The sequence below is a fragment of the Eucalyptus grandis genome, chromosome 3, assembly GCF_016545825.1.
Source record: "Eucalyptus grandis isolate ANBG69807.140 chromosome 3, ASM1654582v1, whole genome shotgun sequence".
NCBI classification, from domain to species: domain Eukaryota; kingdom Viridiplantae; phylum Streptophyta; class Magnoliopsida; order Myrtales; family Myrtaceae; genus Eucalyptus; species Eucalyptus grandis.
In genome coordinates, this window is record NC_052614.1 from 30537439 (window position 1) to 30565302 (window position 27864).

Genomic DNA, 27864 nt, shown 5'->3' on the forward strand with positions numbered 1-27864 from the left:
TATAATCGTTTCGTTTTTGTTAAGCCCCAGCCCTGGAAGTCACTGAGTTAAGGTTTAAAGTTTGTTCTTGTAGGCCGGTTCCGGGGTAGGCTGGTATTTTGGTTATTGACCTCCACCACCACCACGGGCTTACTATCCTGCTTCTAATTGTCCTTCTGCAAGTCATTCTCCGCCTGGGCATCTGCTTGCTGGTTATCCAAAGTGATCCATTTCTCTGCCTTTTAAAGTTCGTGACAGACTTCCGAAGGAGCTCAAATCCCGAACATCCACCAGTTTCTACACTCAAGCGAAGCATTTTTTTTTCTTTAAGCAAACCTTCAGCAGCCTGAAGTTCTTTCATTCTCTGAAAAACAGTCCCAATGTCAGTCAGTGTTCGAATGACTCGACAAAACAAGGAAAATTACCATCACTAGGTTACTGAAATTAACGTTCTACGTATGCTGCAGACCCTACATGAAGAAAGTTATATCTCCGTCAGCTCTTGTTGCATGGTGCTCATCACGACTATCTTTGCCAGGTACATATAGAAGCCGCATCTTATGATGACAATGAAAGCACAATCATGTGTCAACCTGTACAACATTGAAACCTAAAGCCACTTCAAGACCTTTGCTGAATTGGGAAGCAATATTCCACCTTTATTTCTTGAATGCATCTCATATGGGGTTACATGGGATATTTCCTAGGCTTAGCCTTACATTCCTTATAAGCATAGCTTCTCTGAGAAGGATGTCATTGACAAGGTACTGTACTGCGGGTGCCTGCCACCCCTATGTAAAATCATTGACAAGATGAAAGTTTCACATATTCTGACAAGAAGGAAGTGTTATAAAACAATATTGCTACCATATTTGCTGTGGAGAACTTAGCTCAAGTAGTAGAAGAAAAGTAAGGTTGCATGGTCCATCTCTCTTATATCCATTTGTACAAAATCAGGAACATCACACTAAAGTTGACATTATGACCTTAAATTGCTACAACACAGAGATCACAAGTGTTTTCATTCTTTCAGGCACATCTGGAAGTCAATCAGATTCACGCCCTGCGTTAAGTGTGAGTCTGCTTCATATCCTTATACATCTACTAAGTCAATCTTTTTGAAATTAAGTGAAAAAATACCAGGATGCAAGCATCTGTCATATGTACATCGTCCACAGATGGTGATGGAGAGGAAGAAACTTCATGAAGTGCAGAAGCAAAGGAAGAGCTCAAAAGCCTATGGTTCTCTCGAATTCGGCCAGCAAAAAACGGACTCATACGCTTCATCAATGACATTGACAATAACCGAGACATGTCTTGCTTCGCTTGGTGAATCTGAAGAAAATAAATATAAAAAACCATAGTAATTGTTCATCAACTATCATGCCATGCTGTATATTTCCAGGGTAGTGAACATCGGTCTTCTTCTACATAATTTGAGAATCCAAAAGAAATATTTTGTCAATTGACAATAGAAGTCACCACTATTATGGGTAGAACTGAGTTGCTTCAATATGAGCTAGACATTCTTTTTGATAAGTAAATATGAGCTAGACCTTTTCTTCTATAGGCATATATGAGCTAGACCTAATCAAACCATTTCAATGCATAGTCTCTGCTATGGTGAGCATAAATTAAAAATTCCCAATATCCAGTCTGTATTTCAGCGTCAAAACCTTACAAGGAATTCTCATAACCCTATATTAAAGTAAGACTGGTGCAATTGGGAAATTTATCTCGTTACAAAAAGGGATGGAAGGGTATTTTCAACTACTGGGAGAAAAAGAGAAGGGCCTCAAAAGCAAAATGACACCAGCAAGTTCAATTACTAATAACAATTACATCTGCCCACGTATAGGTTCATCTTAGTAAATCATAGATTCCACGTACTAATGCTTCTCATCAATTAGACACATAACAAAGTTAATCCCTCTGCTCCTCGTAACTTGATAGTTATCTTCCCCTCATTCATGCATGCTGTTTCTACTACTATTCTTCCATCTGCGGCAGCCTTTTCAGTGACTGCCATAACTCAAAACATCCCAAGTACCAAGCATCAAGCATGCTCACAGAAACCCTTCTCATCAAATGACATGCCTGGGATGTTTTGTAAGAGATTTCACCGGCTATCAGCGACTCCAAATGGCAGTAACAACAGCAAGGATTTCACCAAAATTGAAAAATGGAGGATTTAACAGAAATCTTACTCCCCCCTTGCCCAAGCATGCCTTGGCTATGCTTTATTGCGATTGGTTGAAGACACTGTCGAGTAAATTAACAATATATTTCCTAAAGTAAGATAATTTCTACTTGCCCTTCAATTGTTGAGCTACTTTTCTTACTGCTAGATAGTGCATAAGAATTTAAGAAACTTTGGAATCAATACAACTCAATTTTACGGCCCAAAGAGGAGCACAAGTTAGCATCTCAGATGGGATAAAATGCTTGGCTGAAATCACTGAATGCTTCAACAAGCCAGCTCAATCATAAGATGGGATAAAATAAGGATGAAAACTTGCAATCCAAGAGCTAAGCAGAAGCCAGGGACAAGAACTTCATGCGAAACCCAGAATCCTCTGAACTCCGGCAAACAAGCAGACAAAGAGAACCAAAATCAATCAACATGGAAATGGAGATTTGTAAGAGAAACCCTTATCACCAAATGACATGCCTGGGATGTTTTGTAAGAGACTTCAACAATAAGGATTTCACCAAAAATTGAAAAATGGAGGATTTAACAGAGACCATTTTCTCCCTTTACACAATCATGCCCTAACTACGCTCTATGCTACACCGTTGGGTAAATTAACAATGTACTTCTTAGATGTAAGATTCTTTCCGGGACAAAAAACCAACCTAAGGCCTAAGGGTCAATATAAAGCTCTACAAATAGTTAAATAAATGTCTACTTGCCCTTCAATTATTGAGCTACTTTAACTTAAATTGGAAATCAACACCTCTCATTTTTAGAGCCCAAAAAAGGAGCTCAAGCTAGCATATGCTTCAACAAACTAGCTCAACCATAAGGTGGGGAAAAAATGCTCTGCGCTATAAGCTTTCTTCCATCGTCTTCACGTCCTGACTTTTTGCTCAAAACAAAGACGAAAAACTTGCAATCCAAGAGCGCCAAGCAGAAGCCAGGGACGAGAATCACATGCGAAACCCAGAATCCTCCGAACTCCGGGCAAACAAAGGGAGACAAAAAGAGAACCCGAAAACCGATCGACCCCGGAAAATACCCATCACTCACCCGCTCTCCGAGGAAGGATCCGTCGAAGCTGGAGCTCGCGTGGACCGAGCTCCGGCGCGTGGTTGCCCTACAGAGGCCTCGGAGAAGGGCCCCTCCGCTTCCGCGGGCGGCGGATCCCATGGCGAAACGGGGGCTCCCCGGTTGCCGATTCGAAGCGGTCGGCCTCGCGGGTTGGGGGCGGCGGCGATGCAGCTTCCGGGAAGATGGAACGACGGGCGGTGGTCGGAGCAGAGCACGTAATGTTCAGGCGAAGAGATAGAGAGAGAGAGAGAGAGAGAGAGAGAGAGAGAGATGTTTCTAAGCCTCCAATCGAACCGGTCGTTTGATGCTGCCCACTTGGTTTTTCAACTATTTTTTTACCATGGTTTTTATCTTTATGATAATTACATAAATGCTGCCTAAACTATGGCTAAATATGCAATCTGATTCTAATTTAGTTTCTGACCTATATAAATAGATTCAATGATATCATTTAATTAATTCAAATTATGGATAATATTAAATATTTTCATATAATTTATGGACTAGATTGAATAAATACAAAAATTCAAGGAACGTATTACATAAATAAAAAATTCGAGGCCACATTATATATCGAGCTAAAATTTGAGATATCATTGAATAAATTAAAAGTTTAGAGACCACATTACACATTTGATCAAAATTCAATAGTCATTTGTGTCATTTTCCCTTTATATTTCTATTCTCTATGTTTTCTTTGGCATATGTCTCTTCCTATTTAAAGAGAAGACACCCATTAAAAGAATTACAGTCTATTTCAGTCAAATTTTTCCATAAATAAAAGATTTTATAAAGTATAATATTTTGGCAAATTTTTAGGAAGGAGAATAAACTATATACATTTAAAGTTTATTTTTTTCTATCCTTTTTGTTGGAAAATGTTTTGTATTTTGCAAGAATACGCCACTTGGGTCCGTTCGTTTCGCAAAAAATATCACGTTTCCGGAAAATATTTTTCTTGGAAGTCATTTTCCGGAAAATGACTCTATTTTCCTAGTGTTCGCCAAAATCTAAAATTTGAGTGGAAAATATTTTTCATTGTTCGTTAACTCATTTAATTGTTTGGGAAAATTATCAAAAATTAAAATTTAATATTTTTAATTGACCAAAAAATTTATTTAATTTATTTATATTTTTAAATGATTTTTTAATTATTTATATTTTTAAAAATCGAAATTTTTATTATTTCTTTTCCTTTTCCTTCGTCCTCCTTATTCCTCCTCCTTCCTCCGCCGTTGCCTCCTTCCTCCTCCTTCTTCCTCCTCCTTCCGCCGCCGCCACCTCCTTCTTGCCTGACGATGGTCGGCTGCCCAACGGCCGACCAAGACCTAGTGGCCAAATCCGGCAAGCTTGAGGCTAGGCCGATCTCACCCGAGCTCGCCTGATCTGGCGACAGAGCTCGAGGCTCGGCTGATCTCACCCGAGGTCGCCAAATCTGGCGATAGAGCTCGAGCTCGCCTGGATTGGGAGCCCGAGTTCTGCCGCTAGATCCGATGAGCCGCAAGCTCCGCCGCTGAATCCGCGACCTCATCGCATCACCCCAAACAAGCATAACCAAATCCCCAAAACAGAGTAACGAACGAACACATGAGCAAGCACGCGGAGCACTAAAAAAAATCCCAAGGAAAAGAATCAGGGGCAATCACCCGTCCACCGGAAGCCTTGCACCACACGACGAGCGGCCTGGACGGCATGCTCCCCACGAGCCTCCCAGCGCCGCCGCGGTGCTCCCTCTTGAGCAGAATCCTCCCGAGCGGCTTCGAACCGCCGGGGAAGCGAAGCGCCGTGGCGGCGGCGGCGGCGGCGCCCCAGCCAGAGCGGCCGGGGAGGGCGGAGAATGAGAGATGCTTCGCCCATCGTCGGCGTCGAAGGAGGAGGAGGAGATCAGAAACCCTAATATGTGAGAGAGTGCAGAAATGAGGAAGGAAAAAGAAGCGCGAGAGGCTGGGAAAATGATTTCCTCTTTTGAAAAGAGGCAATCATTTTCCACAATGTCAAGAGGGATTTTCCGTTGACCAGAAAATGTTTTCTTTGACTATGTATTTTCCGTCCACCCGAACACCGGAAAATTTTGGAAAATATTTTCCTGAAAGTTGTTTTCCACGAAACGAACGGAGCATTAGATGTACTTTTTTCTCTGTATGCATGGTAATATACTAAGCACGACCTTGTCTTCTTTTTCTTTTTAAATTTGTGAAGGAAGAAATTCTATTATGTTAGACATCTTAGAAATTTGAGATAGCACTTGTTCATATCGATAACTTATATATCAAATAGCCAACAACCTACTTTTCAAGAAAATAAGCCTGTCCTCTCACTTGATGAGCTTGAAAATGTATAGATAAGTTGAAAGCCATCAATTAACATAAGATAATTCTTGCATAACCGATTCAAATAGTCAATAACATACTTTTGCATTTTCAATGGCGTGAAGTTATTCTTGCAAATACCAAATATCACAAATTGCTTGGGGGCCAAATATCGTCTACTAATAAGAAATTTCCTCTTTATGTCATAAATTAAGTAGCAAAGATATTTATATTCTTCATACATTTTTTACTAACTTATTTGTTTTGAATAGGACATTGACATTTTCCCTCGCATTATTAGTTCTCAACTTTATAAGACTATTTATACATTAAAAATACCTTTGCTGAAGAATCTCTCATAACAAGTTTCAATAACATGTAAGTTTCAATCGATAGCTAGTGGTACTAGAGACAGAGAGAGACTTGATAGCAAAAGTTCAATCCTCCCAACTATACCATTCATCATATTACACAATTTGAAGTATAGTTGTCGTATAGGTCTTAAATTTGGAAACTTTGTTTTTTTTTGTTAAAATTTTTAATGATATTTCGCAAACTTTGGAAAAATTGGGAAATTTTGCCAATAGCTTCCAGTTGCCCAACGGTTACTACTATGGCTAAAAAATAGAAAATTGAAGAATTCTTTTGCTGGGCTGTGACTAGGCTCAAGAGTGTCTCACTCTTTTGCCATCTCTAGTAACACTAAAATTGGTCCTCACTTCGACCAAAAAAAAAAAAAAAAAAATTGATCCTCACTTAGAATTGAACTTGATCGTGGCTATAAGCTAAACCTGTCAAAACAGTTATAAACTCATTTATTAAGTCATATTATATGGGTGTAGAAACTCTCTATAAATGAATTTGGAATGGTAAATGAATTATAAATAGGTTTGGAATGGTAAATTCTAAGATAATTTGCATGTTATATGGGTTCACAACTCTTAGACCCAACCTATCTCTATAACACTTTATATTCTCTTGCGCTTGCTTACTTCCGCAACTTCACCTTAGTTTCAATTTAAGTATGGGTTTTCTTAAATTAGGTTAAACATGAAAGTTTTTTAATAATATAAATCAAGTCAGATATGAATAGCTTGGAAATGAGTTAAAACATATTAGATATGTCAATTTGGGTCGGATCATTTTTTGACCCGACTCAATCCACTAATTTGATGTATCTATAACAAGGTCAACGGCTCCAAATTGGAGTTAGCTTTACCCCACCGATTTCTGAGCGGTTTCATGAATGAGCAATACTGTCAGAAGTGCATTTGCAATTAGTCTTCCTGCCAAAATAGTCGCAAATGATTTAAAGCTACCAACAGAAGTAAGCACAATGAGCAATCAGCAGTCCTGCTATACATTTGATTGCACATTTCTGTTCGAAAACCAATTAACATTTGAAGGTATGATCAGCAAAAAGAAATGATTATGAATTGGAGAAGGGAGAGCCAAAATTGTCCCAATCAATTTGACCTGTTAAGTTGCTTCCCAAAAAGAAAGAGCAATAAAAGCAAGTCACGTGACAAAATTAAGCAGGTTACGTACTCAGATCACTTGCTCCACTGCATTCAGAAACATGGCAAAGAATTCTGGAGAATGTTTTGATTCCTCCTCGCGTGACATGTATAAAAAATTTGCCAGCACGTAATCTTTATATTGACTTTCATTTCTTTAACAGTGGAGGAGGTGAACAATGGACATTAGGAGGACGGAGAGCCGCTGCGCCCATTGCTGGGATGTATTAGGGTGGGTTAGGTTTGGCCACCCCATGATGTGGATTTTGATCCTATCCATCGCGTCGGTAGCTGCGGTGAGGACTTCTCGTGTCGCTGTGCTCACAGCAGTGTATTAGCCCTTCAGAGCATGCATTTGAAGGCTTTTGGCTTTTGCCTTCTAATCTCGAGACCACAAGCAGGTGCCCAGCTGCATTGGCCTCCTTATGGATGCGTCCAAGCCCGGCACGATTGGCTGCAGATCCTTTGGTCATGGAGAAGATGCAGATGAAACCCTGCAATTTCTGCAGGAATATCAGCTAATAAAATGTTGTTCTATGATTGTGATGATCGCCTCTTCAGTTCACTTAATGTCCATTCTGAACCGTGTTTCTCTGGGTTCGGGGACTAGTTCTAACTGAAACCTCAGCAATTCCCGGCAAAAACCATAATCTTATCCCATGAGCCATTTGGACGGTAAATGTCTGGTTATGTTGCTTCCCCAGACTAATTTCTTTTCCTGAGGGGATATTCCCGCCCTTAGTGAAATGAAGACAGGAAGTAATTACTCACAATGCCAAGAATTAGAAGATATATCGACTTGAAGGTGCTATAATCATAAACAGATCTCAAGAGCTCGAAGAATCTTAACAGAAGAGAGTTTACTGATGTGATGATCTGTATGGTTTGGATGTTGACAAAGATAAGAGGAATTCCTGAGGACACTGATGCAGAGAACCAGGCCATGGACCAGGTTGTAGTGGCCTCGACGGTGTGTTCACCTGGCAGTGGCATAAACAGAATGGAGCTAACTACCGGAGACCATTGATCAGGCAACTAGGTCCCGACTTTCGCCTTCCAGTCATATCTCATTCCTTTCTTCTTGAATCCTGCCGTGTCCACGTTCACCACCCGCCTGTTCATTTCCGCATTGTCAGATGGAAAGTCCTCATCTTTTCCCTTTGCACGATATACACCCATGCTCGTCCTAACGAATGTTCTATGAGGTAGTATGTATATCTACTAGCCATGATCCTAGCAGGCACTGCCCACATCTTTCGTGATGTCTACTAAACCCTTGGCATGAAGTGAAGGTAGATTTAGGGAAAAAAAAAACAGAGAGAGCAATGTTACCATGCAATTCAGTACATTGTTCCAGGTTTAAATCCCCTAAAACCACCACATGTCTATCGTCCGTAGCTGCTTAGAATGTGAACTTCCTCTGGAGCATCGAGCCCTTAAGAGGCACGATGCGCGCCCAGAGCTTAATCACGCGGCCGCCCCTCCTCACCTTCACCCACAGAGTCTCAGCTTGCTGGCTAATTTTGCCGAGCTGCGAGTTGAATTCAGACCGGGCCTTGGTTGGCACGAAATCGTCCGCGTCATCCTCAGCAAACCCTTCAGTGATGTCCCCAGGCAGCGGCATGCTCTCGTCCCAGTCCTCCGGCACCTCCTGCTTCACCCTTTTCATGCACAAAATTAATTTAATCTGAAGGTATGATGAGCAAAAACAAAACGATCGTAAATTGGCGAAGGTAAAGCCAAAGTAGTCCGAATCAATTTGACCTGTTAAGTATCTTCCCAGAAAGAAAGAGAAAGAAAGAGCAAGAAAACCAAGTCATGCAACGAAATTAAGTATGTTACATACTCGGATCACTTGCTCCACTGCATTCAGAGAACATGGCAAAGAATTCTTGTGAAAATTTCGATTCTTCCTCGCACAACTGATATAGAAAAATTGTTGCTACATAATCTTTTTATTTGGACATTCAGTCTTTAACTTTGTGTTTTGTGGAAGCGAATCTTAAGTTGTTTGCGAGTCCTTACCCTAAATTGCCCTCATTCACAAAGCGTCTACTTTAGTGAGTCTACGTTCTAGGATCCTCTACTTTGTTCTTACGCTTATTGGGGGCGATTCTAGGGTCCCATATGAGAAAAAGGACCTCCATCCCGTGTGTAAAATTGACTGGCTATAACCAGTTATTTGTAGTTTACTTTGGTTGTAGACAATTTTGAGAATTCAAAAGGGAATTTATTAACTGTAAGATAATTTTTGCATTTGCAAATATCTACCAACACAAAGGTAATTTAACGAAGTTGAAACTAATTCTATGAACACAACTTATAATTTACAAACATCATTTGGCATTTATTATACAATAAGGTATGTTACTAAGATATGGCTCTGTTAACAATTTACTGAAAAATTTGACCCAAAAAAATAAAAATAAAAAACAATTCAATTAGAATGAGTATAATTAAGATCATCAAGGATTAGCACTCACTCAATTTACTAATTATACTTACTACTTGAAAGGATCATTGTTTCTTATAGGGTAAATTACTTTTTTGAATTACTTCCCATAAAGTAGATTTTTACTTAATTGTTGACCTAAGGCTATATGGTTAGTCGGCTTAACTGCTCACAATCTGATTGCACTTATGGTTCGTAAAATTTTATTAAAAATAGGCACATTTCTTTACACTTCGTAAGCTGAGGATGTTTCAACTAGAATTATCTAGTAATATTGTAATTTTCTTTAATTAGCCATTATTGGCAGTTCATTATTGTTAGTCTTTTTCCAGTATTGACAGTAAATTCCCTTTATATTTCATAACTCGACAATGGAATTACTAAGTAATTGTCCTACAATGGTGTAATTTTCCTCAACATGTCATGACTTGTAGCTCTTGTCCTTAATAATTATATCTCCAACGATTGTAATTTGCTTGAAATCATTGTGATCTCAATTGTACCATAGTAAATACATTCTTTTTTTGCGTAGTAATACAGCTATACAGTTCGTAACAAGAATGGTTTGATGGTAACTTACCGTTTTAAAAGTTGTTACCACTTTGATGGTAAGTTATTTATTTTGTAAGACGTGAATGCTTACACCTAGAAATTTCCTGACCTCAAACCATGGCTTGTGATATAGTACTTGGTAATTGATCTAAATCTATGGTAAATTAGTTATATCCTCATAATCTGATTGCACTTGTTGTTCATAAATTTGTATTGAAATAGTGACATTCATATACACCACTTAAATTAGGGATGTTGTCCCTAGTTATCTGATAATATTATAATTTTCTTCAATTAGTCAAAATTGTTAGTTCATTGTTTTTTTTTAGTATTTTTCAATTATTAGCAATAACTTCCTTTTATACTTCGTAACTTGGCAGGTCATAACTTGTAGTTCCTGTCTCATATCATTATACCTCCAACTATTATAATTTACCTGAAATCATCACGATCTCAATTGCACGTCTAGTTAGTACTTTCCTTTTCTGTGTGGTAATTGAGCCGTACAGTTCGAAACAAGGAATTCCTATCTCTTAGCAATTAACTAATGGGATAGTAGGGTACTTGAAATTGTCATAAGAGACACAACTTATAATTGATAATTGATCACAATAATTGTAAATCATTGTAAGTCCATGTAAATTATTGTGCATTTATAGTAGTAAATTACCTCGAGTTATCGTAAACTCAAAATTTTTAATGATCATAATTTTTATTGAGAAATCTAAGCAACCTAAAGTTTCTTTCGATTTCCCCATTCTTTGTAAATCTACATAAATAATCCTTCAAGTTCATAATCAATGGATCCTATACACAAGTAATAGTCCTTTTGATTGTCGTAGTTTTCCTTAATTAATCGTAAAACTTACAATTCCACCAGAACAAACTTCCTTAGTTGTCGATAAATTACCACTTCAACCGATCATGGCTGACATTTTTTGGACTTTAAATGCAATAAGTCATATTCTTTTTCTTTTTTTTGATCGCAAAAAACAACATCAAATAAAACAACCATCCATTATACATCTAAACTCCATCTTACACATAGATCAACACACATAAAACATTCATTGTTTCCACTAGCACATACACACATACATGCATACTCAAATGTATTGTAGCTAAGTTGTCTAATCAACACACTGAACAACACATACTACATAGCATCTCCTCTTGCATGGCCTTAGGGCTCAAGACACTTCTTCTGGGACAATCACATTTGCAGCGATGTACAGCCACTAAGGTATAAGATCCTCCGGCTTCCGCTTTGTCAAGGCTTGCGGAGGCATTTCAGGAACTTACGTACCAACTTCACTATTAAGCGAACGACATGGCACAAGAAAATAAGAGCCATTAATCCACCCCACGCCAACACCGCATATCCAATTATGTTTACTGTATTTTGGAATTCCGTAAGCGGTGTGAAGACCAATATGGAGATGGCATAAGTGACCGCCATGGAGGTTATCGCAACCCACATAGTTAGCATTACAATCCACGTGGTGATCCGAAGCCGCTTTAGAGGAAGACCACTTATGAGAACCAGAATGATGCTAAGCGATGCAACGAAGCTTATCGTGTTACATGTTATGAAAATCTTGTAAGGTGTTGAGTACATTTCTGCCATTATGGACTCGCCCGCCGTATGGTCGTCTTTAGTTTCTTGCCAAAGGCCACCAGGCGGGGTAATACTGGTTTGGAATGCCATGGTAGCTAGTAATATCGCCACCACCATTAGTGTCTTATGCATACTGTGTTGCCACTTTCTCTTTGTTTCCCTTTTGTCCTGTTCTACCACAGGTGGATGGAAGGAGGTGGCCATGTTATTGGCGTAGCCTGTTCGTCTGGATGGCTCGTGATTCCTTGAAGTTTGAGGAACAGAATCCATAATCTCTATGGCTATTTCCGTGTTCTGACCTTGTGCTAATAGGCCTTGTGCTGTGAAACCTCTTAAGTTTGTAATGTTTGGGTCTACACCTTTATTAGTTAGGAACGCTATAGTCTGCAGAAGAGCAACACCAAAATGTACCAATTGGGGTTAGATTTGAACTAGACGAGCTCGTGTTATATACTTTTGAGGATTAACTTCGCTATTAGTGTTTGTGACTATTATACGATGACTTCAAAATGGAAATTCATCCCTTGTTGAATCTCTTCTAGTGTCTCTAGTTTTTTGTTCCTTCTAATCTAGATAAAATTAGCATGGTAATAGAGCGAAATGTAAAGTTGTAGTTAATTATCTGTACGAGTTACTTCTTCCCCAAATATCATGACCTGCAATGATTTATGAATGGAAACCTTGTAGCTTCTAAAAATTTCTAGGACACTCAAATATCCTAGAAAGGAAAATAACACAAATAGTCACTTAACTTTGGCTCATTGTGTAATATCATCCTTGAACTTTTAATTTATTTAATGTGGCCCTTGAAGTTTTCTTAAATATTCAATTTAGTCTCGAAACTTTTAATTTGTTCAATCAAGTCTCTCAATTTTCTATTAAAAAAAGTCAAAAGTTTTCTTAATTACACTTTTTGCTTGGATTTTAGGAAAAAAATCATTTCAATCCATTTTATAAATCAACAAAAATATGACTGTCTTATTTATTACTTTAAAAAAAAAAACTTTTTGACCTTTATAAATATTATGATAGCTTTATTTAAACCTATTTTGACTTATAATATCTGTAGTAGCAAAAGTAGAACATCATTTGTAGCTTTATTTAAACCTATTTAGGAATTTTTTTTTGAACAAAAACCTATTTAGGAAATTGATTGAAATGAAAAGAATTCTAAAATATGGATAATAGTGCAATTATAATAACTTGCATATGGTACCAAAAGACTTATTTTACTTTGTTAGGAAAGTTGAAAGACTAGATAGAACAAATTGAGAGTTCAGGGATTAGATTTAACATTTATAAATAGCTCAAGAACCATATTGAATAAATTAAAAAACCAAAAATGACTTTGCATATTGAGCCAAAGTTTATAGATTATTTGTGTTGTTTTTCCATCCCATATTCGCCTTTTTTGTTGATGAGATCACTGAGTTTGATTAATACAAAGGCTTGATTATATGAACATACCTTAGTTTGTCTATCTGCAGCAGCCAAATGCAAAATTGTGTTGCCATATTCGTCCCTCAAGTTGATGAACTGATCATCGCCCACGATATCCATCAAAAGTTTCAAAGCTTCTAGTTTGTTATGCTTCACACACAAGTGCAAGATCGTTTGGCCATGTTCGATGACACTACGAGCTGCAACAGGTCTCGCTCGAACCAAGAGTTCCAACACATCCACATGCCCTTTCATGGCCGCGACATGAAGAGGGTTTCTTCCGTATTTGTCACAGACGAAACATGTTTCAGGGCCAACTCTTAATAAACTTGCCACTATGTTGAGGTACCCTTTTGCTGCTGCGAGATGAAGAGGCGTCGAACTTTGACAATCTTGCTCTCTTACCAGCTTGGGCTTTTGAGCTAGAACCTCTTCCACAAATTCCAAATGTCCGAGCATGGCTGCAATGTGCAGAGGAGTCTCAGTGTGATTCCCAATCATGATTCGGTCGAGAAGCAACTTATCTTTTTTGAGCAACTCAAGCAAAGAAGGTACGTTTCCTTTCATGGCGGCTTCGTAGAGCTCGGACTCCATGTTTGGATCTCTAAAAAGAGAGTTTCAAAATACTCACTCCTCCATTGGAAGACTTGAATTATATTGTCACAACCAAGTCAACCTCCACGGTAGTTTTGACGAAGACCGAAAAACGAATGGTCGGTATCTCTTATCTGCAAGTCTCTGGCTCAAAGACCGAAAAACGAGTGGTAGATATCTCTTGTCTGCAAGTATCTGGCTCAAGTCCCGCATATGTCTCAGGTAACGTTTATTCTTGGAGCTTTGTTGTGGATATAGATTCCCCTGTTGGCCATTTTCTAGCGAGTCTTGTCTCCATTTGATCCCATCAAGTTCGCACAGGTAACATGTCCCGATTGAGCCATGACATCCTTTGATCATGTAAAACAGCCACCCTCTATCCGTGCATATTGTTGTGGAATCACTTCAATTGCACAAACATGCATATGACTTTGAAAGGACATGAATTTCCTCGATACGAGAGAAATAACTTTTGCACTAGCGCTCACTCAATCGGAATGAGCTGTAACCTAAGCACTTATTGAGAATTTATTCTGCCATATGGGTGTGCTAGGAAGATAGTTACAGATGAGCAACAGTATCATTCAAACATTCAGAGTTGGTCTTCTCAACTGATGGTTTTATTAATGTGATGGGCCTAAGTTGGCCCGTCATTCACGTTGGGCCTAAAAAGTGCCCGGCCCACAATATTAAAGTGGATGGATGGAGAGACACTTATGAAGGGACACGCTTTTTTTTAGAGGATGTATATAAGGGGGAAATAAAGAGGGAGGAACGCACATTTTGGCATAATGTACGTTCCTCTTTCCTCTCTCCCTCAAAAATGCTTCAAAAAGAAAGAACAGTAAGCAAGAGGCGACACCCATCTTCCCTTCAAGGCGAATTGGCGTCATTGGATCGAACAAGGCCAAATTCTCTTCCTCATATCGGCGTCGGTGCTTAATCTGGCTAACAAGATACGTTCACCCTCGTGATGTGCCTTAGACGGTGATGCATGTGTTTTTCCCGGGCTCGTCTTCTGCACAAGTTTAGGAGTTCGATTTAGTGTCGAATCCGGTTTTAGGGAATCCGACAATCCCAACATCAACAAAGTAATCCCCTAAGATTTCGAGCTTGCAAATTGTTTGAGCTCGATGTGGAGGCATCAGCCTCGCTATGCCCCAAAAAATTCTGCCGAAGACAGTTGATCTTCATTTTCTCCCATCAAAATTTCAAAAATAGAAGGATCATAAGTTTCTGATTGATTTGATCAATCACGAAAGGCCTAAATGGTACTAGGCAGGGAAATGAATCACATAGAACGTATAACCCTGCCACCACCCAAATGGTTTTCTTATTTAGATGAAGAAGCGTAGGATGATTCTGTACACGACCGCTCAGACAGATGACGTTCGCGGCTCTATAGACCTAGTCAAACTTGGCAGCGCAGATCGGTTATAGACATTCGGAATCTACTCACAACTGTTTCTAGGGGGAATCAAGAAGAGACCCGCAATCTCTTAATCAAATTTGTATTGTGTCAAATCGAATTTTGATTTGTTTGAGTCCTTGCCGTAGATTGCCCTGAAGGAAGATACCGTTCTCTTCTTGATCGTAGCTTCTCCAGCAATGCTTCACTGCGATGACGTTCTTCCCTTAAACCACGACCAGACATTGTTCTCAACTACTGCCATGAAACAATAGCCTTCCCCAAAGAAAAGCAACTTTCTCTTTCAGGAAAGTTTTTGCATGAAGTGAGCGACCATGAAACATCATATTCTAAGTCACTCATTACAATGACATGACATTTTTAAAGTCATTCATCTGCGTCCTGCATCACCCTTACTCTTATCTGCAAGTTTATGGTCTAGTTTCATCCAAAGGATCTAGGATGTCAGATAAGGGAACGGTTCTTCGAGTTCGTGTGAGGATGTTTTTTATATATGAACAGAGGTTGTTCCTTCATATGTTCAGTGGATTCAGTCACAGATATTGCTTTTGCCCCATGTATGTCTTTCTGCGTCTTTGCACATGCGTGTACAACTTTAGGTTGGCCAATTTGAGCAGCAAGAAAATTGAGCATATGAATCTTCTCTATCAGAATTAATGATTTTTGAAGAATTATGTACTGATATTAGACTCTTAACAAATAAACATAGTGTCAGTCCTCGAGGCCTTCACACAATGTTAGATATGATTGGCTAAATCAATGGCCATAATTTTCTATGGTACTTTGGTGGAGCAATGGAAGATATATCAACATCATCCCTTTCCTTTTTCTTATGAATATGGACATATATGAACGCGTGACCTTAACTTACATAGACCAAATGCAAGTAGTATCACCACCAAAAGGTCCATGAATGTATCCCCCAATTCCCTAAACGCTGCATGTCAACTTCAAAAGCTTCTGCTATAGTCTAATGTGGGCCTACACATTACCTAATTCTTCAGGAGAATTATTCAAATTTATGGATTGTGTTAAGAAGATGCTTGAGTGCATTTATGATTAATCTTCCTACCAAAATAGTTGCAAAATTTTGAGCATATGAATCTACTATATCATAATTGAAGTTTTTTTTTTAGAATTATTGCTATTAGACTCTTAATAGATAGATGTAGTGTCATAGTCCCCGAGGCCTTCACACAATGTTAGACATGATTAGCTAAGATCAATGGCCATAATTTTCCACGGTACTTTTGCTAAGCAATTAGAGATATATCAACATCATGCTTTTCCTTTATTTTCGGATATGGACATGTGTGAACACTAGACCTTGACCTACATAGACTAAATGCGAAACAGTGTCACCACAAAATGGTCCCCAGCTGATCCCTCAATCTCCTAAAAGCAGCATGTCAACTTCAAAGACTTCTCTTATATCCTTATTTGAGCCTGCGCAGGAGGATTATTCAACTTTATGAATTGTGTTAGGAAGATGCTTGAAATGAGCAATAGTGTCATAAGTGCATTTGCAATTAGTCTTCCTACCAAAATAGTCGCAAATGATTTTGAGCCATAAAAAAAAAAATTAAGTATAATGAGTGATCAGTAGTATCACTATAAATTTGATTGCCCATTTCTGTTCGAAAACCAATTAATAAGTGAAGGTATGATCAGTAAAAGAGATCGATCATAAATTAAAGAAAGGAAAAGCCAAAATTGTCCAAATCAATTTAACTAGTACAAAAAGTATCAAAAAGTCCTAAACCTACGTGACGACTGGCACTAACTTAGAAATTTTTAAAAATATATTTTAATATTTTTGAATTTTTTTCTTGTTCCCTTGTCTTTGCATTTTCTTTAGTGGCCATTGCCAATAGCTAGCCACCAACCACAGGCCATGGCTGGCGAGGGCTGGCCACGCTTGAAAACCGGTCGTCTAGGTGAGGGCCCCCATCAGATCTAGTGAGGCCAACCCTTGCTCAAGCCAGGGTGGCCTCGTCGCGCCTCACAGACATTTTTCTCAACTACTACCACGAAACGATAGCCCTCCCCACAGAAAAGCAACTCTCTCTTTCAGAAAAGTCTCTGGCATGAAGCGAGCGACCTTGAAACCAAGTTAGAACAATCCGGAAATGCTTTGCAAATCACAAGATGAATCGATTTGACTGGGATTGAAATACTTTGGGATTGCTGTTGCGCGTCACTTTGTGGGGAATGATCTAGGTTTAGGGCTTTTGATTGCTGAAATATGATAATTTAAGTGAGAGTTAGCCAAAGAGGGGAACTCTCTCTTTCAGAAAAGTCTTTGGCATGAAGTGAGTGACCTTGAAACCAAGTTACTCATTACAATGACATGACATTACAGAGAATCAATCATCTGCGTTCTGCATCACCCTTACTCTTATCTGCAAATATGTGGCCTCTAGGCCATTTGCGTTCTGCATCAATCATCTGCGTTCTGCATCACCCTTACTCTTATCTGCAAATATGTGGCCTAGTTCATCCAAACCCTTACTCTTATCTGCAAATATGTGGCCTAGTTCATCCAAAGGATCTAGGATGTCACATAAGGGAACGATTGTTCAAGTTCGTGTGAGGATGCTATCTATATATGAACAGAGGTTGTTCCTTCATATGTTCAGTGGATTCAGTCATAGAGATGGCTTTTGCCCCATGTGTGTCTTTCTGTTTGTTTGCACACGTGTGTTAAAACTTCAGATTGGCCAATTTCAGCAGCAAGAAAGTTGAGCATATGAATCTCCTATATCAGAATCGAAGATTTTTGAAAAATTATGTACTGCTATTACTCTTAAAAGATAGACATAGTGTTATAATCCCTGAGGCCTTCACTTGATGTTAGACATGATTGGCCAATATCAACGACCATTATTTTTTATGATACTTTCACCGAGCAATGAAAGATATATCAGCATCATTTTTTTTCCTTTTCTTTTGAATATGGACATGTGTGGACGCGTGATCTTGACCTATATAGACCAAATGCAAACAGTGTCATCACAAAATGTTCCCCAACCGTATCCCCCAATTCCCTTAAAGCAGCGTGTCAACTCCAAAATACTTGCATTATGTTCCTATTTGAGCCTGCACATTACCTGATTCTTCAGGAGGATTATTCAACTTTACAAATTGTGTTAGGAAGATGCGTGAAATGAGCAATAGTGTCATAAGTGCATTTTTGATTAGTCTTCCTACCAATATAGTCTCAAATGATTTAGGAGCTAGCAAAAAGAAATAAGCATAATGAGCAATCACCAGTCTTGCTATACATTTGATTGCCCACTTCTGTTCAAAAACCAATTAACAATTGAAGGAATGATCAGCAAAAAGAAATGATCATTAATTTGGAGAAGGGAAAGCCACAGTTGTCCGAATCAATTTGACCCGTTCCCAGAAAGAAAGAGCAAGAAAGCCAAGTCATGTGACAAAATTAAGCAGGTTACGTAGTCGGATCACTTGCTCCACTGCTTTCACAAACATGACAAAGAATTCAAACGTTTTGTAAAAAAAAATTTGTCGGCACTTAATCTTTATATTGACTTTCATTTTTTTAAGAGCAAAGGAAGTGAACAATGTACATTAGGAGGACAGAGAGCCGCCGCACCCATCGCTGGGATGTATTAGGGCGAGTTTGGTTTGGCCACCCCATGATGTGGATTTTGATCCTATCCATTATGTCGATTGCTGCAGTGAGGACTTCTCTTATGTTGCTGTGTTCACAGCAGTGTATTAGCCCTTCAGAGCATGCATTTGAAGGCATTAGGCTTTTGCCTTCTAATCTTGAAACCACAAGCAGGTGCCCAGCTGCATTGGCCTCCTTGTGGATGCGTCCAAGCCCGGGGCAATCGGCTGCAGATCCTCTGGTCACGGAGAAGATGCAGATGAAGCCCTGCGCAGGGGAACAAGTCAGATTAATTTCTGTAGGAATATCATTAATTTCTGCAGGAGTATCAGCTAATAAAATGTTGTTCTATGATTGTGATGATTACCTCTTCGGTTCGCTTAATGTCCATTCTCAACCGTGTTTCTCTGGGTCCGGGGACTAGTTCTACTGAAACCTCAGCAATTCCGGGTAAAAACCATAATCTTATCCCATGAACCATTTGGACAGTCATTGTCTGGCTATGTTGCTTCCTCAAACTAATTTCTTTTCCTATGGGGATATTCTTGCCCTTAGTGAAAAAAAGACAGGAAGTAATCACTCACCATGCAAGATTTAGAAGCTATATTGACATGAAGGAGCCGAAAACATAAACAGATCTCAAGAGCTTGGTGAATAATCATAATGGAAGAGAGAATTTACTGATGTGACGATCTGTTCGGTTTGGATGTTGACAAAGACTAGAGGAATTCCTGAGGAAACCAATGTGGGGAACCAGGCCATGGACCGGGTTGTAGTGGCCTCGACAGTGTGTTCACCTGGCAGTGGCATAAACAGAATGGAGCTAACTACCGGAGACCGTTGATCAGGCAATTGGAACCCAACTTTCGCCTTCCAGTCATATCTCATCCCTTTCTTCTTGAATCCTGCCATGTCCACGTTCACCACCCGCCTGCTCATTTCTGCATCGTCAGATGGAAAGTCCTCATCTTATCCCGTTGCACGATCTATGCCCATGCTCGTCCAAATGAATGTTCAAGAGGTGGTGTATCTATGTATATATATGTACCAGGCATCATCCTAGCAGGATGATTGTGTGGATGAATGTTTGCAGAACATTGGGATGGACTTTCATCTTCCTGGTTTTATCTCCAGGACCTCTTGCCCAGTGAAAACATTCCGTGATCTACTCTCGTGAAGTTCTAGTCTGAATGCTTATGTTTCATCGTCTCGAGGGAAACTTTAAACAGGTAAAATCAATCAAGTTTAAATAGAAATACTAGGACTACTGTCCAAAACTTGTTCAGTAAATGATGCGTCAAATATCAATCGTTTGAACAATAATCAATTCTATTTCATGAGATTACTCGGAAGTTGGCACGCCCCACATCTTTCGTAATGTCTAAACCCTTAACATGAAGTGATGGTAGAATTAGGAAAAAAAGCAAAAGTTAACTTGCAATTCAGTACATTATTCCAGGCTTAAATCCCCTAAAACTACCACGTCTATCGTCCATAGCGGCTTGGATCGTGAACTTCCTCTGGAGCATCGAGCCCTTAAGAGGCACTATTTGCGCCTGAAGCTTAATCACACCGTCGCCCCTCCTCACCTTCACCCACAAAGTCTCAGCCTGCTGGCTGATCTTGCCGAGCTGCGAGTTGCACTCCAACCAGGCCTTGGTCGGCACAACCTCATCCATGTCATCCTCTGCAAACCCTTCAATGATGTCCCCAGGCAGTGGCACGCTCTCGTCCCAGTCCTCCGGCACCTCCTGCTTCACCCATTTCACGCACAACACCGTCGTGTGAGCACTGCCCATGTCATCTCTCCTTCCGAGTCAGTACCTCTCCATGGAAACACTATTCACGCGCTTTATATCCTAGGATAGGTTTCACCGTTTGTCCTAGAGCAGTTTGCGACGGTGTACGAACACTCCAATATCTGTGTTTAGGACTTCACGTCCAGATCATATTCTCTCAACAGCTTGGAGACCCTTCCAATGCCATATGGTAACCAGTGTCGTGTACTTAATTAATTAGAATAATGACAAGCGAGATGGCTAAGTTAGGTTACAAATTATAATAATAGACTGACCAATTTGTGCTCTGCACTAAACAGCCAAACAGAGACCGTGCAGAATTTCACACAAAAATATTGTACTCACTTTCGAGGCTTAACAAGAAATTCTGATCACAGATCAAGTGTATAATGCAAGAAAGAGTATCCGCCTTTGTCCTCGCTTTGCTCACAGCACCACTGTACACAAACGAAAATGTGCCGAAAGACGAAAGCATAAGACTCATCAAGATCTCAAAGTCTCTGCAGTGTATTAATATATCCGACTTAGTACGTTGTACTAGTCCGTTCTAGCGACTCCGTAGCGGATCTTGTCCAAATTTCATTGCCATTTCTCGATCTCTGCTTGGGTGCGACTACTTTTCGGTTCGTCTTCTCTCTTTAGCTGCTCCCTTTAATTCCAAGATCTTTCTCTCGATACATTGAACATGCAGAAAACCGAGATTTAACTGGAGAGGAAAATTTTGAAAGGGCAAAGTTCGATTGGAGAACCGAGAGAAACGAAAGGGAGTATAACCTTTCTATAAGGCCACCGCCCCACTCTGCCTCTTCGGCAAATTTTCTTGACAACGGTAGGACACAAACGCAATCTCTCAGCAGCCTTTTCGATCGGGAGATGGAAGTAACCTCTGACATCTGCCAGCATCATCTTTCCCGCTCTCTCCCTCCGCACTAATCTCAGCACATAAATACAGCCGTTTTAGAATAATGGAAGAAAAAGATGAGTGCAATGCAAGCGACATCCGTTGAACAAGATCGTTATTCCAAAGGACAAGTCCTAGAGGATAAAGATTGATGGAGTAATCTATATTTCAACAGACTCCATGCAGAAACTGTTTGCGATGATAATTTGGCGACAGACAGAACTCCGGATATTGCTTCCACTTATATATAACAGTCGTAAGAGATATTCATTGAAAGATATGATTGTTTATCTGAGCATAAAAGGCTGTACAGGACGCACATACACAGTATATAATTCTAGAAAAGCAATTACCTGTGCTGCAAGCCCGGTTTTAGGAGACTTCGCCTGTCATTCCTTAGGTTTTGGCTCGTTGTCCGTTTGCCGGGGATTCTCTGCTTCAAACAACGAAAAATACAAAACGATAAAAAACGCATTCTACGGCTTCTAGCCATTCAAAAGATCCCCGGAACTCGAATCTGATTCTATATGTTAGGCTGTTAATGTTGTGACTTGAAGAAGTGCGAATGGCTATGCATCACCTGAAACAGTCGGAGGCGGAGGTAGTTGAAAATAATCGGCATTTACGTTGCCATTGAAATCTATTCCTACGCACACAGCTTCATAGAACATGGCGAGCGGGTCCTGTTACATGATGTAGCCAGCCAGTCTCCTTCCCTCACGGTATTGCCGCAGGATATCCTTCACGTTCTGTATGCTTTTCTTGCAAAAACTGAAATGGAAGCAAGAATGACAGGACTATATTGCTGCACGATACATATTCAGAACTCCAATTTCCGCAAAAAAATAAAAGAATGTCATTTAACTTATTAAAGGAAGAGATTAACTGAAGTTCTTACTCAAACATTTGAGACCAATGCTCGCCGTTGGATGGTGTCGCACCAGGATTGTGCTGAATGTCCAGAATTGCTTGACTGACCATATCGACTCTTCCATGTAGTTCGAGTTCCGTGGTATGATTGGTTTCCACTAAATGAATTTCGAATAACTTATGTTAGAAAGTGTTGCTGCAAAGAGCATTAGCAAATGGCAAACACTGTCGGCCCAGGATCAATCACAGAACTTGTCCACAGCGTTCAACCATGCCTGAACTCCTCACGCGGACTAATTCATCAAGAAAAGTTTTCATCCTATTGGAAGAATAATCGAATGCTTTGCAAGTATGAATGATCTCTGTAAGCACGTGACAACAATTGCCCTAAGTCACCCACCTTGTCATGGTTGAGTTGGTGGAATTGCACGTTGGCTACACGCAAGATCGGGCTTCAATTCCCCAACTTGTCATGATGTGCGACGAAAGTAGGGAGCCGTGGGAGGTGAGTCCTTGTACTAGCACCCTTGTGATTTCTGTCTGCCGCGAGGCGGTTCCACGGTCATTAAAAAAAAAAAAAAAAAAAAACAACAATTGCCCTAAGTCCAATCATTTACCTTTTTGTCCTTCTAAGGTGCCGCCTCTCTCTCTCTCTCTCTCGTTCATCATCCTGAGTTTCTGTGCCTCGCGTTCGGCGCCGCCTTTCCGCTCCGAGGCACTCTCTGTCCATGTGGGTTTCGTTGTCGTTTTCGATTCCTTCTTAGAATGTCTCGAATTCGGTACTGCCGCGATTCTCTTGGGCCATACGTAGGAGGGCGACGGATGCCGTATCGACTGTCAAGTCCTGATTTTTAAACCACAGAATCATCTATTGGCATCAAGATTGAGTGAAGTGGAAGACGGTGAGCTTGGTATTGTCGAATTGTGGGAATTGGGTTTTGGTGTGCTAGATGTAGGAGCTTTTCCCAGCGTCATATCTGTTGGTTTGGTCATGAGTAAGTCAGGATTTCTCACCTTCTTCAGCAGCTTATTTTGCATGGAATTGGGGATGTTGTTTTTCTTGATGTTTAGACGTGGACGAAGGTGGTGAAATCACTCGCACTCTGCAAGTTTGATGAAATACCCAATTCAAGCCAACACTTCTGGTGTTTAAACGGTTTTTTTTTTTTTTTTTTTTTGTATAAATATTTTCTGGATAGGAGTGTTGCATTTTTGTTAAGCCTCGGCCTGAGAAGTGACTCTGAATGTTTGACGAAATGCCTCGTTGGTGTAAATTTTTAGTTCCAGCCAACACTTGAGGCGTTTAAACTTTTTTGTTTTGTATAATTGTTTCGTTTTTGTTAAGCCCCAGCCCTGGAAGTCACTGAGTTAAGGTTTAAAGTTTGTTCTTGTAGGCCGGTTCTGGGGTAGGCTGGTTTTTTGGTTATTGACCTCTGCCACCACCACAGGCTTACTATCCTTCTTCTAATTGTCCTTCTGCAGGTCATTCTCCGCCTGGGTGTCCTTTTAAAGTTTGTGACAGACTTCTGAAGGAGCTCGAATACAAGGTGCAATGAGGACACTGGATGAGAAGGAGACGACGCAGGTGTTTGAGAAGCTCTTCAAGTTCACCGGCAACAACCTCAAGAACATCGTCGAGAGCCCCTCCCATGAGGGGCCCGACCCTAACCCAGGCCGCTATTGCTTCCGGCTCTGCAAGAACCGGGTCTACTATGTCAGTGAGTCACTGGTCAAGCGTGCCACCAACATCGGCCGCCACAACCTGGCATCCCTAGGAACCTGCATCGGCAAGTTCACCAAGGGCGGGAGCTTCCACCTGACAATCCAGGCGCTGAGCATTTTGGCCGCCAATGCGAAGCACAAGGTCTGGCTCAAGCCCACCTCGGAGATGTCATTCCTCTATGGGAATCACGTGTTGAAGGGTGGATTGGGGAGGATCACTGAAAACATCAATCCAGGTGATGTGTCAATTTCAGCTCAAATTCTGCAATTTTAAGTGTTGTTTGGTAAATGTTATATTTCTGCTTGAGGTGTGGTAGGATGGGGTCTGGGTTTTGGAATATGAAAGCTGTGCAGAGCGGTGGACTCAGGAACTTAGATTGAAAGGAAAATCATTGGGGGCGAAATAAAGGAACTTTATTTGAAGTTTCATGGGCTATTGTATAAATTGAACTTAGGATTGTCACTTTGTGGTAATCGGGTATTAGTCAATGTTTAAATTGGAGATGTACTGTCTTCCTGGTCTTTTTTTAGGGGTGAATGATATATCTAAATAGATTCAAAATTGAGCTCGATTCACTGTCATTTACTGGTAAAATGTGGCCATGATGGAGATGAAGGAGGGAACTCCACGTTGACTATAGTTGCAATCCCTAATTGGGTTTTGCAGTCATCCTCCTCTTTTCTTTCCATGGCCCTCTTCTCTTGGCTTCGTCTCATTGTCTGTCTCCATCCTTTGATTGCCTCCAAATTAGCTCTTACTCCCACTCTTCCTTTTTTCTTACCATTGGCCATTCTTCATATAACATTTTCTTGCTATGATTATTTTTAGCTTAATTTGTGAATGGTTATATGCCTTATGTTTACTTATTTTGAGTAAGCACCCTTAAATGAGTGAGTGACAGGTGAAGATCGAGATTTTCTTTTTGTTGAAATTAAGAATCTAGCCTGTTTAAATGATTTAACTCAGTCTTCCTGCTTATGGTTTTGGTTAATGAAATGTCTTGGTTCTTAGGTAAAAGGTTAGATCAATCAATACACAATAGCACAATCATATCATGATGTCAAAGATGAATAGCTGTTTATTTTAATAGAATAATGACTTGGTTGTTTTTGCTTTCTATTTAGATTTGTCAAAACTTGATTTGATTAATTAGGGACAAGATTTCCACCCCCAGACCAATATGCAAGAAGTACCATGTTCAATTTTTTTTCCTCATCTTCATACTTGTGTGGGGAAAAATGGTTCATTTGAAAGAAATCTGCTGATTGAAGACGAATGTTATGACAGGTGATGGAGTGGTGGTCTTTTCAATGTCTGACGTTCCTTTGGGATTTGGGATTTCACAAAGGTCAACACAGGATTGTAGGAAGTTGGATCCAAATGGGCTTGTCGTGCTTCATCAGGCTGATATTGGGGAGTACTTGAGGATGGAGGATGAACTTTGAATGAGGGTTTTCTTATACATTGGGTTGTTCTGTATTGTTCAGATTTTTGGAAGTGCATTGAATGACCATGATCTTGAGATACAAAGAATTGTATTATGCAGTAATTTTTTTTTCACCTCTCCAATTTCGTGGAATGGCTATTTCCTTGGTTGTTTGCCATGTCGATTTCTCTTATATGCTTAAAAGAAACATATTATTCTGATCATGTCGAATGACTTTAAGGTTGCTACAGATATTATTTTGTCATGTACATTGTTTAGGATGCCGAGATCTGCAAGTCTGGTAAATCTTATTTATCGCATCATTATGCCTGGAAACTAGGCAACTCCTGTTTTCAGCTTTTTAAGTTGAATTTCATACTTTTGGGCTGTTCAAACTTGCGGCTTTTGGTGGAATTGGCGACAGTGTTCTTACTTGTGTGTGCTTGACCATGATTCTTTTTTTGGTTTATACTTTCATAAGTATAAATACACATTCTTTAAAGGAAAGTGTAACAGTTTTTTGGTTGCACTGCCATGCATGGTTCATGGTTGGTCTAAGTGGACATATGAAACCTGATTCAGCTGGTTTCACTTGGTATGTTGTGCTTTAGAAGCCTAGTCTTCTGCTTCTTTTGTTGACCATGTAAGGAAAAGCGAAATCCTAAGTAATTCTATTATTCGGTCAAGTGGCTCAAAATTATTATCCTTCTGTTGCTTCACAGCAGCAGAAAACTCTGCTGAACAAAATTTGAAATTTACAGGGCTATTCTTTTTCATTCTGCTTTTCTTTCTCGATCTTTTTCATGCTAGTAACTTGTCTAACACTTTTTTTTTTTTCCACTTTTTCTGGAGAACTTTTGGACCTGCCTGGGTTTTCTCATCAGATGGTTAGGTATGGAACTCATATTTATGACATTCGATTGATTTAGGTATCACTGATTTTGTTGAAGATAAAGTTTTATGCTCATTTTGTATCTCCAGGCATGAAAAGGATAAGTACCTCTTTTGGCTGAAGCCACTAAGAATGCATAATTAAGGGTAATCTCTGTCTAATGTTTTATATGTATATTAAAAAGAAAAGCAAGTTGCTATGTATTTTCACTGCAGATGCCTGTTTGTGATAGAGTTATCAATATTGTAGGTCCATCCATGTTCAAAGACAAACAATGGCAAGGAATATTCAAGATTCCCCAAGCCAACCTTCATTTGATATCTCAGAACCAACCTCCATGCACTCAAGAATCTGTGGATAGTGGTGGACCATGAAGTTGGCAACTGGAAAATGCTAGTGGCTATTCAGTGCATGCTGTTAGATGAGGATGTTGTGTTGTAGACTGGAAAATGTTAGTTTTAATGTTGTTTCTAAGTGGATTTGTCTATATACTATGTGTTGAGTTATGCCTGCTGTATTGGGATGTTTGTCTTTTCCATCAAATAACGTGGATCAGTTTGCCTAATGCTATTGAGTTTGCTTAATGCTATTTAGTCGGCTGTTGATTAATTGGAACTTCAACTGATGCAGCATGCATTCACTGCATCAGTCATCAGCGGAACTGAATTAAGCCATTCCAGTGGATGAATGTACTTTGAACCAATGTATTGTGGCTATCTTTGGTTTGAACTATGTTTGCTTTGCAAGCTGCAAGCTATTCAACGTTTTTTTTTTTTTTTTTTTCCTTTGGGTGTGAGTTATTTTTGTAACAGGTTTCTTGTGGTTTTAAGTGTTTCTTGCTGGACCGCTATGCTTGGTTTCTTGTAGCTTTTTTAACATGTTCATACAGGTTCATGTAAGAATACTTGCTGGTTTATAACAGGTTCAGTGGTGTTACAGTTGGTTCGATGGTATTATCACAGGTCTAGTGTTTGGTTAAGTGCTGTCATTCTTGGATTAGGTCCAGTGTTTGGTTAAGTGCTATCATTCTTGGATTAGTTCTGTTAAGTGTTTCAGTCCTGTCATTAGAATGCTTGCTCGTTTAAGGGGTCCAGTGTTGTCACCTGATTGCAGTTGCATCTTGCTCTGTGATTGTGTCTTGTTGGGCTGCTTTGACATTCTTACATGAACATGTTATAAACAATGTTATAAATGAGTGGAGATGGTGATGCTTTGTGGTTATCTGTATGTGCTTCTCTGTCTCCTCTCTCTCACTCTGTTGTTGGTGATGATGATGTACTGGTAAGAAGGGACGCAGAGAGTGAAAAAGACATCGAATTAAATACCAATTCTCCGTTGTTGAGACTTTTGGATGGTTTGTCTATGAGACTGCGTACTGCACTTCACCTGATGTTGGTAACAGTACGATACACCGACTAGCGGTTATTGTAGGTTCAAAAAGATGGACGAGGCAGA

The 27864-nt window shown here is 39.8% G+C and overlaps 3 protein-coding genes across 9 annotated transcripts; 1 reads left to right on the top strand and 2 right to left on the bottom strand.

The window, feature by feature from the left end:
• LOC108958513 lies at nt 1–3538 on the bottom strand. Of its 3 annotated transcripts, none has more exons than XM_018870792.2 (3): nt 3230–3538; nt 1120–1314; nt 1–343 (listed from the first exon to the last, which is right to left on the bottom strand). In XM_018870792.2, exons 1-3 carry the CDS (start codon nt 3347–3349, stop codon nt 20–22), a joined length of 639 nt encoding a protein of 212 aa, XP_018726337.2. In that variant the 5' UTR covers nt 3350–3538; the 3' UTR covers nt 1–19. The 3 variants fall into 3 exon arrangements, with proteins under 3 accessions (XP_018726337.2, XP_018726336.2, XP_018726338.2); XM_018870791.2 differs by lacking the exon at nt 1–343 and adding an exon at nt 350–770; XM_018870793.2 differs by lacking the exon at nt 1–343 and adding an exon at nt 350–1042.
• On the top strand, nt 162–26974 carry LOC104437100 (60S ribosome subunit biogenesis protein NIP7 homolog). 5 transcript variants are annotated; one of them, XM_039310157.1, is made up of 5 exons: nt 162–247; nt 23901–24326; nt 25379–26409; nt 26499–26555; nt 26659–26974. In XM_039310157.1, the coding sequence occupies exons 2-3, from the start codon at nt 23921–23923 to the stop codon at nt 25534–25536; spliced, it is 564 nt and encodes a 187-aa protein (XP_039166091.1). In that variant the 5' UTR covers nt 162–247; nt 23901–23920; the 3' UTR covers nt 25537–26409; nt 26499–26555; nt 26659–26974. The 5 variants fall into 5 exon arrangements, with proteins under 5 accessions (XP_039166091.1, XP_039166089.1, XP_039166088.1 ...); XM_039310155.1 differs by lacking the exon at nt 162–247 and adding an exon at nt 22995–23363 and having other exon boundaries at nt 23851–24326; XM_039310154.1 differs by lacking the exon at nt 162–247 and adding an exon at nt 22996–23270 and having other exon boundaries at nt 23851–24326; nt 26625–26974.
• On the bottom strand, nt 8479–13732 carry LOC120291807 (ankyrin repeat-containing protein BDA1-like). The gene is made up of 3 exons (XM_039309547.1): nt 13166–13732; nt 11387–12082; nt 8479–8763 (listed from the first exon to the last, which is right to left on the bottom strand). Exons 1-3 carry the CDS (start codon nt 13730–13732, stop codon nt 8479–8481), a joined length of 1548 nt encoding a protein of 515 aa, XP_039165481.1.
• Nucleotides 26975–27864: the final 890 nt, after the last annotated feature.

What these genes read in the sequence shown, in the direction of transcription:
- LOC108958513 (XM_018870792.2), bottom strand. Translation starts at nt 3,349, where the DNA reads ATGGGATCCGCCGCCCGCGGAAGCGGAGGGGCCCTTCTCCGAGGCCTC. An exon ending in GATCCTTCCTCGGAGAGCGG is followed by an intron (nt 1,315 to 3,229) that starts GTGAGTGATGGG and finishes TATTTTCTTCAG; the next exon opens with ATTCACCAAGCGAAGCAAGA. An exon ending in TGACAGATGCTTGCATCCTG is followed by an intron (nt 344 to 1,119) that starts GTATTTTTTCAC and finishes ACTGTTTTTCAG; the next exon opens with AGAATGAAAGAACTTCAGGC.
- LOC120291807 (XM_039309547.1), bottom strand. Translation starts at nt 13,732, where the DNA reads ATGGAGTCCGAGCTCTACGAAGCCGCCATGAAAGGAAACGTACCTTCT. An exon ending in CTGCAGATAGACAAACTAAG is followed by an intron (nt 12,083 to 13,165) that starts GTATGTTCATAT and finishes GCTCTTCTGCAG; the next exon opens with ACTATAGCGTTCCTAACTAA. An exon ending in TTCGCTTAATAGTGAAGTTG is followed by an intron (nt 8,764 to 11,386) that starts GTACGTAAGTTC and finishes TCATACCTTCAG; the next exon opens with ATTAAATTAATTTTGTGCAT.
- LOC104437100 (XM_039310157.1), top strand. Translation starts at nt 23,921, where the DNA reads ATGAGGACACTGGATGAGAAGGAGACGACGCAGGTGTTTGAGAAGCTC. An exon ending in CACTGAAAACATCAATCCAG is followed by an intron (nt 24,327 to 25,378) that starts GTGATGTGTCAA and finishes ATGTTATGACAG; the next exon opens with GTGATGGAGTGGTGGTCTTT.